Raw genomic sequence first — 12,380 nt, forward strand, 5'->3', positions numbered from 1 at the left:
CCAGCCACCCCCTCCCTCCCCCACCTTACCCCTCCAAGCAATTAAACTGGTTTAATTTTGAGACCAAAAAAAAATAGTAATCAACAGATAGTAGTCTTAGAAACCCTTATAGAATCCTTGTGAATTTCTCTAGAATCCTAACATCTCTAAATCTACATTTATTGTTTATCCAAACTGCGTATAACCTCCTTTTTTACAACTTCCAGCTTGGCTGTTTCTCTTAACATTTGTAAACATGCTGGTGAGTTGTGTGTCTGTGTGTTCATGTCTTCATCGTCTCTATCCAGGCCTCACGTTATCAAAGCACATAGTTCTGGGTTTTATTGGCAATTTTAATGAATCAATGTGTTTATCTTCTTGGTAGGCTTTCTACCCTGTGGAGCACCCAGTAGATGTGAGTTTTGGTGACATATTGGCAGCAAGATGTGTGTTCTCTGGTGAAGGAAGGACAGAATCCACGCACATTGGGTATGGTTTTGTAAATTCCAGTATTTAAAAATATTTTATTGGGGCAAGGCATGATTATAAGTGATAGATATGTTTGTGAATGAATTGCACAATTTTTTATTATCATGAACAATTATAGCAAACTGTATATCGCAGTTTCTCATTTTCGAGCTGAGTGATTAGGATAAACTCCAGAACATGTGCTTATTTTTTTATGTTTCCTTTCCTCCTATTTATTCAGAACCCTGAATATCACACCTCTATATATTATAGATGCCACAAGAGTATATATTATTTCCTTAGGTTCATTTAATAAAGAAAAATATAATTGATTATGAATTTTTTTCTCAAGTGTCTTTTTGTCCTATGTTCAAATTTAGGCAAATATATAGCTTCCCCATTTGGTGGTGTCCATTAATTACTCAGAACTGTGATTTTTTCCCCTGTCTCTTAAAACTTCTGTGTATTCATTTTTTTCCCAGTTGTTTAGGCTACCAAATAGGAACAATAATTTTCAGCTCTTTTCCAAAAGACCACCTTAACTAGTTTTCAAACTATTGAGGCTCTTTGAAATACATGTATTTTATAACCCTAAGTAAAATTTTCAAAGCACTGTGAACGCATTCAAAAAAAGTTTGCCTGAATTAAAAATGAAAGATAAAGTGTCTTTTTTTTTTTTTTTTTTTTTTTTTTGGTCAAAAAAGAACCAAGAGCCTTCTTTCCATGTTAAATTAGGTTATAAAATATTTACTGATGCCACCTGGAAGCTGGAGTTTTAAGGCATTTATCTTTGATCAAAGAGAGGTTACAGAAGTAGGCATCTGAAAATAGATATTAAATGTACTAAGGTTGAGTCTTAAGATGACAATACTAGCTCTTGGTTGTCAGGGGAAACAAAAGCTGCTGAAGCCGGTGAAAGTAAAAAGGCATTTGAGACAGTGGAATAGGATTTTTTTATGTCACTCTAAAGGGTTGCTGTATTAATAAACATCAACGTTAAGGCTAAAGATGGGACAGTTAAGAAAAAATTAACAAGTTCTATTAAACAAGAAACCTCCAAGAGTTTTGCTTTTGAATAAATTTTGTAAGTTTGGGAGAGATAAGGAAAACAATAAAATCATGATGTTGCATGCTAACTGTAAGAAAAAGTTTGACAAAGTAGACAAGATTAGATTTAAAGGAGTGAGACATTCACTTCTTAGTAGTCATTATTATTATTATTATTATTTTAAAGATTTTAAAGTGAGCTCTGCACCAAATATGGATCTCACACCCACAACCCCAAGATCAAGCGTTGCATGCTTTGCTGACTGAGGGGGCCAGCCAGGTGCCGCCTTACCAGCCTTGTAATATATGAGTCATAGAGTGTTGATGAGCTGTTTTCCGCTCTATGTTAGTGTAGATCCTCTACAACTTTACTTAAGTGCCATTGGTAATTTTAATAGCCTTTAGAATAGGTAGATTAAATAGGAAAAATATCCCTTTCAACACATTCTACATATTAGTGTATAAATTCAAGTGTGGAATACATAGAATTTTTGGTTTAAATAATCTGGGAGGTTATAACTTTGGCCAGATTGTATCCTTTGAGTATCCTCCATGAGACAGTATCAAACATAGAAATGAGTGACTTGTTACAATGCCAGGATGAAAGGCCAAAGTAATCTGAAGAAGCCTGTTTCATCAGGAGTTCAGAATGATTCAGTCTTTTAACAAATGTGCATCTTGCTTTAAAATAATACCTTAAAATGACTGTACCAGTCTCTCTTTTTGTAAATCTCATGTAGGCCACAGGGAATGCTATTTTGAAATACAAATGAAATAGAAAGAAATTATAGGAAGTTAAGTTATTGGATGAGTCCATATTCTGAATATTTAATTTATATTAGGGCAGCATTTTTTTCCCCTATAGAATGATAAACTAATAAGACAGGTTTGAATAAAATTTAAATATGAATACGAATTCTCATATTAATGCATAATATTCCTGTATCACTTAATATACATTTTAGTTTTAGAAAGGTAATAGTATCAATGCATCCGTTTTATAAAATACAGGATACCACTGCCACAGGGAGCTATAGAATTACAGTGGAGAATGTAACCAGTTAAAAAAAAAAAGAAGAAAGAAAACTAGTGTTTTATGAGTCTGTTAAATGATACTCTGCAAATCTCTCCCTTTTCTCCCTTCCTGCCAAACCCCCAACATGAACATACATGAACATGTACCCCACCCCCAGCCCTGGGCACAGGTTAGAAACATGAGCATAAAAAGACTCCTCAGATACACGCAATTTACCACAGATCATATGGGCAGCAGATAGTCCTCCATGCCTTGGAAGAACTACAAGCATCTTGATTTTAATTTTCTTAATTCTGAAGCTACCTGGAAACTAGGTTTTACAGGAAAATTCTGTCAGTGGCCTACCAAGAAGATGTTCAGCCAAGTAATTTTTCACCCAATCCGAGCTTAACTCTATATTGAGCTAAAAATCTTAAGACTGGAGAAAATTTTGCTTATGTGGAACAATCATACTTAACTAATAAAAAGCCCTTTTAAACATAGGGACTGATTTTTTTTTCCCAGCAGGGATGCATCACAAAACACAACCATTAAAAATTAGGTGGATTTTGAGATAAGACATATAAAGAAATTTACCAAATGGTAGTAATTTTTATCTGGGTATATTAAATTTCTTTTTAAATTGTAAATATGAATACTATGTCTTAGACAAATTTGCACCAATGTCGGGGTGCCTGGGTGGCTCAGTGGGTTAAAGCCTCTGCCTTCAGCTCAGTTCATGATCCCAGGTTCAGCTCAGTTCATGATCCCAGGATCCTGGAATCAAGCCCCGCATCGGTCTCTCTGCTCAGTAGGGAGCCTGCTTCCTTCTCTCTTTCTCTGCCTGCCTCTCTGCCTACTTGTGATCTCTGTCTATCAAATGAATAAATAAAATCTTTAACAAAAAAATTTCACCAATGTATGTACTAACAACATAGTACCCATTAATCAATGGAGAGGCTATATTTTGTGCCTGTCTGCATTACATATTTTATATTCCATATGACACTTCTCTGAATTCCTTTCAAATGTTCAGTCAAGTTTAAACAAACAACCAAAAAAAGAATTTTATTAAGGCAGCCGATTAAGCTAATTAAGTCAGCTAATTTGCTAATATTTTAAATTAACTCTTGAGAATTGATAGATAATATTTACATATTTGGTCAATTTTGTTGGTCATATTTTTCCTTTGGAGCCAGTTATATCATATACATATGAGAATGTCTAATGAATATTCATAGATACTAAACACAGCACTTTAGTCAACATTTTAAAGTATATTATATGTAAAGATAAAATTATATGGACAGAAACTCCTTAATGTGTAAGTTTAAAAGCCCCATGAAAGCTCTGAAGAAACGATTCAGAGTTTTGAAAAATAACTTCTTTAAAGTGTCCTATTTCTTTCCAAAATCAGTATTTCCCATCATTGTTTTTTGTTTTGTTTTGTTTTTTTAAGCCCAGCGTCTGTTGAGCATAAGGGACCTAGGGATGAGGGAATCATCGAAGTGGAGGGAGTATCACGGTCTGATACACAGTCCTCACAGACAACAAGATCTGTGTTTTTTTAAAAGGTTCATTCACAATATTTAGTACTTTCTTAAATCTCTATTACATATCTTTATAATATGAAATAATATATTTTATTAAAACCCTCCTAAAACATAGATGATAAATAGGTAGATAGATAGACAGATAGATATAAATATTTTTCTGGAATGCCCTAGACGGAGTTCATAAAATTAACCTGACTCAGCAGTGTGATACATTAGGGGCTAACAGGCTATACCATAACAAGTTGTAAACATTTATTAAGATATATTATTCATTCTTCCTTCCCTCAACAAATATTTATTGAGAGCTTAACTATTTTCAAGCTCATCACAGCTTGTCAAATTTAGAGTGAGCTGATATGAAAAAGTAGTTATCACATAAGCACTTTATTTTGCATGAAGATGAAAGAAAGGCACCACTGTAATTTTGGAATATAAGTGATGCTAGCAGGCATCATTTAGAGAATCACATTGGCGTTAGGAAATGCTGAAAGGGCCATTCAGCAGAACCAGGGCAAATGTGTGAACACAACCTCCCTCCATACTTTCTCATATTAATAATCATTGGATTGACAGAGTTGAATTGTGTGTGTTGTCCTCTATAGAAAACAAGGGTAGATGTGTCAACATTCTCCCTTAGGAATACAGAAAGCAGTTTGATTTAAAGTCAGAGCTTCTTTTATTTATTTATTTTTTTCTTTCGAATGAAGGAAAGATGGATGAGGAATAAAATAGGCAAACTGGTTTGCTGATACTAAGATTTGAGTCCTGACATATTTAAGATGTGATTGTTTCTCTGTCAAGTAGGAGAAACTTAGCCACCTTAACTATGAGTTCGATGATAAGTGGAAAGGCATAAAGTCTGATCTTTTCTTTTCCTTCAGGTCTTTAATGAATTTTTCTTTGTGATAGCAAAGATTTTAAAGTGATTTGATCAGTTCAATTTTGTATCAGAGAGTCAGTACCTTAAATGAATATTGGTGAGCTGATTATGCTGTCTCATAAAGTCATGTGTTTAGAGATGAACATGGACATGAGGTAAAACAGGTAAAATGAGGAAGGATCTGTCCATGGATTAGTTGCAAGTTTCAATTATTACTATATACATTTACTGAATTTTTTTTTTTTTTTACTTTCACTGGTTGGAAGAGTTTGCTTGATTATTTTGCTTATCCTCTCTACACGATGATTCAAGGTCTTCTAAGCTAGAGCCACATCTTAAATTCCTTTTCCCTCATCTCTGTCTCTTGATCTACACATTTTTCTGCATTTTGAATGGGGAAAGAGTGGACAGTATGGTGAAGGGTTCTGGCTTATTACTCTGGCACCAGCCATTTCTTTTATAACACACAGCTTTCCAGCCAACTCCAGTGAGGTTAAAATGAAATTCTTAGGGAGGGTGTTTTGACACGTGAAGACGTGTGTAGCGAACAGGTGTTTGTTTGGGGCTGCACCTCACGACTTGCCTTTCACAGGAGAGGCAATTACACGGACAGGTATCAGATTCAGAGAGTGAGAAGCCAAATGACTTTTAAAGCATGAACAGAGCTTCCTGTGGTGGGGATTCATTGCTGTGGTCTCTCGGGGGCTCTCCATTTTCCAAGCTTACAGAAACCACATCCCTGTTTGGAAAATATTTTTTGTTCCTTCCCTTGCTCACGTCATTACTGTTGCTATGGAGAGGAAGTGAGTGCCACATGACATTGCTGGAAAAATCAACACTGATGTATTTTTGTACAGCAAATAAGCCACTTCGCAGCTTGTTTTTTATTAGCAGAGGCTTGCTAAAAATTGTCAGAACACCAGAAAGGAAACATTCATTTGCGCAATCTACCTTGGAAATGAAAGTCTTGTGGAGGTGTATCAAGATAACTCCCTCCTATATTATGCTTAGCTAAATAAGTCCATCAGAGAAAGACAATTATCATAAGATCTCCCTGATATGAGGAAGTTGAGAGGCAACGTGGGGGGTTTGGGGGTAGGAAAGGAATAAATGAAACAAGATGGGATCAGGAGGGAGACAAACCATAAGAAACTCTTAATTTCACAAAACAAACTGAGGGTTGCTGGGGGAAAGGGGTAGGGAACTGTGGTTGGGTTATGGTCATTGGGGAGGGTATGTGCTATGGTGAGTGCTGTGAAGTGTGTAAACCTGGCAATTCACAGACCTGCACCCCTGGGCTAATAATACATTATATGTTAGTTTAAAAAAAAGATAATTCCCTCCTAATGATGGTGAAGAAGATGAAATATATGATAGCCCACGTGAACTGAGGAAGAACAAAACCATGTGTTAAGCTATTAGGCATTACCTTGTGTTGTTTGGAGCTTGTATCTTAGAAATGTCCCTCCCACTGTTTTAAAATCTGTTTTTAACAATTGAGTCTTTCAGCAGCAGGGCACTACCCCATTGAGATGGGAGCCATTAGAAGAGGTTAGGACTGACGTCCCTTTGTACCGTTCCTTTGTTTCTCTCTTTACTTTCCTGCTTGCCAAGGTGCCACGTAGGATATCAGGGGCCCATTTATGATGTCTTAGTATCAGTACAGGATTCTCAGTTCATCTGACCCTGCGGCTGGAGACAGTTAGCAAAAACAAGATCCTAGGCTCTCAGGGTTAAATGGACAAAGCCATTTATAAAGACTTGTAAATAATATATGATATTTCCGTTAAAGTGTTCTGAGTTTTACCATTATTAAGTAAATAATTACGATTTTTCCATGAGGCACGTACTTTGCCCAATCTGCGAGTTTTAGCAAATGGAAGGACTAAAGGATGAAAGGATCTAGAAGAGGAAGGAAAGTGTGTCCCTGCTGCTTAAATGCCTTTCCCATCTGCAGTATTGGGTGATATCTATGCAGTGACTGCAAATGGATGCTCGATTAGGAAGTGGAAATGTACCTTTGACAGCGCGCTTTAAATGCTGAAAACTGTGACAGGTTTTAACGAAAGCTATAAAATAAAGGCACAATATTTTCACCTCTGAACCTATTGCTGGCAGATTTACTGGTTGTATTTTTCTTGCATTAATAATGTGTTTTATGTGAGTAGCTGATTTGTTATGTCTTTTTTTTTTTTTTTTGCTTGCAGTGGCACATCTAGCGATGAAATGTGCAACCTATACATTATGTATTACATGGAAGCCAAGCACGCCGTTTCTTTCATGACCTGTACACAGAATGTGGCTCCGGAACTGTTCAGATCCATACCACCAGAGGCCAATATTCCAATTCCGGTGAAGTCTGACATGGTTATGATGCATGGACATCACAAAGGTAAAGCTGGTACTCGTTTAAAGTAAAATATGATTTTGTAGTTTGTATTTTCTTGTGTGTCTCACTTGACTGTATAATTAATGCTTGAAAGCATCCACCTTCTGTCATCACATGTACACGTAATCCAGTTCCCACTTTTCCCTCCTTTTTTTTTTAAAAGATTTTATTTATTTGACAGAGAGAAATCACAAGTAAGCAGAGAGGCAGGGAGAGAGAGGAGGAAGCAGGCTCCCTGCGGAGCAGAGAGCCTGATGCTGTGGGGCTCAATCCCAGGACCCTGGGATCATGACCTGAGCCGAAGGCAGAGGCTTAACCCACTGAGCCACCCAGGTGCCCCCACTTTTCCCTCCTTTGTAACCTACCTACCTTCCTGACGTGCCCCCATCAAAACAGTGAAAGTGAAGAATCTAGTAGTGGAACAGACTAGTTTGGGGACCAGTTCAATAAATGCAGCTCTCTTTCTTCATGTAATTCATGTTTTCTCACTTCCCTATCTGATTATTCCGTAGTCAGTAATGACATGCAATTTATGAATTTATACACCCAGTTCTAAAGAGTGAATTCAGTTTGCCAATGAAAATGGTTATTGTCTCCAACCGGACCCTAAATTATCTATTTTAATGGGCCTCCTCAAGCAAGAAGAGTTCTTGATTTATGAGGCATTACTAATCTTGGCCTTTTTGGTCTCATTCTCAGAATTGTTGATGAACTTACTCTTCATCTGAAAAATGTTCATACTGATTGTCATTTCATTAGTTTAAAATTGCAAAACCCACACCCTGTTTTATTGGGTGAAGTATACTGAGACTTTCCTGAGTTTTACAGATCTAATCGTAAAATGCCAGAACGGCTTCTTATGTCTTTCTGTTGGAAATTTTATGAAACAAGTTTAAATAGCAATTAGATCACTTATTAAGATCTTAATATGCAGGGCGCCTGGGTGGCTCAGTGGTTTAAAGCCTCTGCCTTCGGCTCAGGTCATGATCCCAGGGTCCGGGGATCGAGCCCCGCATCGGGCTTTCTGCTCAGCAGGGAGCGGGCTTCCTTTCCTCTCTCTCTGCCTCTCTGCCTCCCTATGATTTCTGTCTGTCAAAATAAATAAAATCTTAAAGAAAAAAAAAAGATTTTAACATGCTTATAGAATTTGCCTTAAAATGTTCTTAAAGTATCCTTAAAATGTCACTAAATTCAATTTTTTAAAATACATTTTTTAATGCATTTTTAAAATTGTCTCATGTATATATTACTGAAAGGGTAATTGATCTTGTTATTTTAAGTCAGAAGTCTGGTAGATGGTGGTTACACTGGAAGTTTTTTGTGTGTGTGTGATTAAGAGCATTTCTGCATATAAATTCTTCATACTGTTTTTCATTTGTTTATTTTTAAATTTTTTATAAACATATAATATATTATTAGACCCAGGGGTACAGGTCTGTGAAACACCAGGCTTACACACTTCACAGCACTCACCATAGCACATACCCTCCCCAATGTCCATAACCCCACCACCCTCTCCCTACATTTTTTTTTATTAAACATAAGATCCTAAAAATATTTTTATGTTGATAATATATTTCCAGTAAACTATTTAACATATGTGATATATCCCACAAATTTATGCTCAGCTTTTTTAATCCTTTACAGAAACAGAGAACAAAGATAAGACTTCTTTACTACAGCAGCCAAAAGGAGAAGAAGAAGTATTAGAACAGGGTATGTATGCATAGTTTTATAACTAGGCCTAAAAAAGTATTCGTGTTCTAATTAGGCAACCAACTTTTAAAGTTACTGAGATATTTTAGGTCTCTTTATTAGCCTCCATCCCTATGCACCGTTGTTTTTATATAATACAAAATTCATGAGAAAATGGTCACTTGTTGTCCTCTAGCCTTGAAAGTCAATTTCCTCAATGTAATTTAAACTCATTAGATTTTTCCACCTTTGTTTTAGTTTTTTAAATATGGTAAGTTTTATATGTAGTGCAAATATAATCACTAGAAACAATTGGTTGGCTACTTTTGAAATCTAAAGGATTTGACCATTTAAAATCTTGGGTACTTTGGGCGATGTGTTTATTGACTCTGTTTGAAAGAAATTAAGACTTATCCTTCACCCTGCCTCTCTTGAGGCACTCTTCTCTGCCGTCAGTAAAATAGGAGGGATTATCAATGTAGGCATTTGTAGTTTTGAGTTAAGTTGCTGTCTGGTGAGTTAAGAAAGCATCATTCTTCCTCTGATCTGTTTCTTTGAAGAAATATCATATATTGCACGTGTTGACACTGAAAAGTTATTCTTCTCTATCTTGTTTTCTTACTAGTTGTTTCAAAGATGATACTTTGTGCTAGGCGTTGGAGTATATTATCAAGTTATTTTGGACTAGATACAATATATTTTTTAAAGCATTTAGTTTTATGTTCCTCCAAGCATGTGTCTTATAACAACATGAAGTGTACAGAAAATAAGATTTTTCTTTTGGCAACGGAGAGAAATTTCTCACTCTTTGGATTTTGTAAACCACTGTAGGAATTCTTCAAAATGTATTCTTTTAGGTCTAGGCCAAAGACAATATTCTTGCATTAAGAGTATTTACAAAGTTGATACCACCCTGTCTACGGCCATACCACCCTGAACGCGCCCGATCTCGTCGAATCCAGACTTTTTAAAGGAAGACATACATTCTGAAAAGGGATTAGGGAAAGCTTTAATATAAAAGTTTTAAATTACATAGAGTCTGTTCCATAACATTTAATTATAACAAAGTGGCTTCTGGAAAAAGAATATAGTTTTAGCTCAAAGTTGTTTCTACTTTCTTATTAAGTCAGAAAAAGGGAGATGATTTTATGCTAAATAGTTTATATACTAAATGGCTCATATTAAAGTATTGAGTATGATTTAAAATAGTTAAACTTATTAATCTGTGTATAGAATTGTAAGGAAGTCAGTAATTATAAATAACATATGGTAGTATTAACACTCTTTGTTATAACTGTACTGAAATTTGTTCAGATTTAAAGTGAATTATTTTGATATTGGATGCACTATTTGAAATACAGGCCTTTGAAATAATTCGAGTTATCTTAGAATACATTTTGAAATACTAACATATGTGATAAAGTATAAAATGAGACCACCGTTTAGTGGATGTGCCTTATAAAATGATAAGTTTCTATGGAAACTGAAGTTGATCTGTTTTCATTTTCAAGTTATTTGAGTTGTTCAAGGGACACATTGAAACTTCTGAAAGATTAGAAACCCAGAGGTTTCATTAGCAGAAAAACCTTAAATGTTAGGTTTAATCTCTTCTTTCCAAATGAGATTTAAGAGATGTCATGTATACCTAAAAACCACATCCTTTAAAACACTTTCTTATTTTGCCATTCACTTATACTTTCAAGTTTGATGATATATGTTTATAATATTAAGAAGTTTAAATATACCCAAAGCCTTACTGGTTCCAGAGAAGAATTCTGTGGACACAGAAGAAATTATTTTCTCAGAGTTGGTGTTTTATTCTACTTATGAATAAAAATGCTGTAAAGTGATTTAACTTGGGAGAAACATATTCTTCTGACTGAACTTTCATACTGCAGAAAATAGGCTATGGCATTCCTATGTTAAAATTAGTGGGCCCATGAAAATGTCAGCTGCTAGGTTATGTGAAGGCAGATAACTAACCAAAAGCCATTTCAGTGTCCAGTGTAGCCCATATATTATTCTGCAGGGCTTTGTGCACTACTAGCCTAGAATTTAAAGAGAATAGAGAAATATACCAAGTGCGTATTTGTGCACATAGTCTAATTGATTCGCTAATGAGATCAATCTATCTCCTTGCGGTACACAGGACAGATCTACTCATTACTGAGAGAGTATCCCATTCTTCTCAGAGTTGTTTGTTTGCATAAAATGTGTATTTGTATTAATTCTCTGGGGAGATAAATTGGCCAGGTAGCTAATAAGAGGGGTCTAATTATTCAAACAAATTATGCCACATGTGCTGATTTTTAAGTAAGCCCCCCAGCTCAACCTTTTGCCTTAGTTTGGTGCTCTGGCCAATACAATTTATGTGCAAGTACTCCGCCAGCTTGTATCGATCCTTTAAATATTTTAAATCCCCAATAAATAAAAGCTGTGAGTCATTTCAGTTGTGCTAGCCACAAGTTAACAGACGGCATCTATGTTGGTCACACAGAGGATGTCAGACCCCCATTGGAAATAGAACATTTGTGGAGCAGGAAGGAAAAGACCTCAAACGTCAGAGGACATGTACTCAAAGGCAAGTTCTGTACCCATCAGTGGCTAAATAATATAGTTCTGCCTGGATAACACAAATGATATTGTTTTTACTTCCTATCTTAATATACTGGAAAACATGTAGGAAGATAAAGGTCAAGATGTGCAATAAATGCTCTGTTGGGAAGAAGGGATGACTTTTACTCAAGTAGTAAAAAAAAAAAGATGGCGGTAAAGATATTCATATGCTATAAGCTGGAAAAAAATTTTTTTTCAGTCTATAGATTTTTTCCTACTGTGCTGTGTTCTTTTTCCTGCCATTATTTATTTATTACTCTGTTTCTCCAGGAGGACCAGAAGTTGGGGGGTTATTTGTATTCTAGTTACAAAAATAATTATCAATTTTTTTTCAGAATATTAATCTTGATTGGAGATTTTACTAGTTTAAAAGGAATAGTTGAGTTATATGAATCTAAGTACTTACAAACACTCTTACCTCCTGCAGTATTGTTATCTGTATTTGCTTCCTGAAGAAGAAAATCTGGTGTAAGGCTCCGGTATCTCAGACTTATCTCAAAAGATGTAATTATGAGAAATACCAGAAGAGCCTCATTATATGACAACTTTCTGTCAGGTTGTCCTGGATCATGCAACAATGGGACATATTTTTAATGAAGCTTTAATTAAGTCTGTGGGGGGTTCATTTATTTATTTATTTATTTATTTATTTGATTTTATTTATTTATTTGACAGAGAGAGAGGGAACACAAGCAGGGAGAGTGGGAGAGGGAGAAGCAGGCTCCCCACTAAGCA

The 12,380-nt window shown here is 35.5% G+C and overlaps 1 protein-coding gene across 20 annotated transcripts in view; it reads left to right on the forward strand.

Moving 5' to 3' along the window:
* Positions 1-12,380, forward strand: part of PAM (peptidylglycine alpha-amidating monooxygenase) — a 155,155-nt gene that overhangs the window by 90,681 nt on the left and 52,094 nt on the right. For 12 of the 20 annotated variants that reach the window (XM_059175566.1, XM_059175567.1, XM_059175568.1 and 9 more), the window contains exons 11-13: positions 365-468; positions 7,153-7,337; positions 8,982-9,050. In XM_059175566.1, coding sequence (XP_059031549.1) covers positions 365-468; positions 7,153-7,337; positions 8,982-9,050 — 358 coding nt within the window. Of the gene's footprint in view, positions 1-364; positions 469-7,152; positions 7,338-8,981; positions 9,051-11,526; positions 11,611-12,380 lie in introns of all 20 variants that reach the window. The other 8 variants (XM_059175563.1, XM_059175564.1, XM_059175565.1 and 5 more) reach the window with 1 other exon arrangement.

This window comes from Mustela lutreola, chromosome 5, assembly GCF_030435805.1.
Source record: "Mustela lutreola isolate mMusLut2 chromosome 5, mMusLut2.pri, whole genome shotgun sequence".
Lineage (NCBI taxonomy): Eukaryota > Metazoa > Chordata > Mammalia > Carnivora > Mustelidae > Mustela > Mustela lutreola.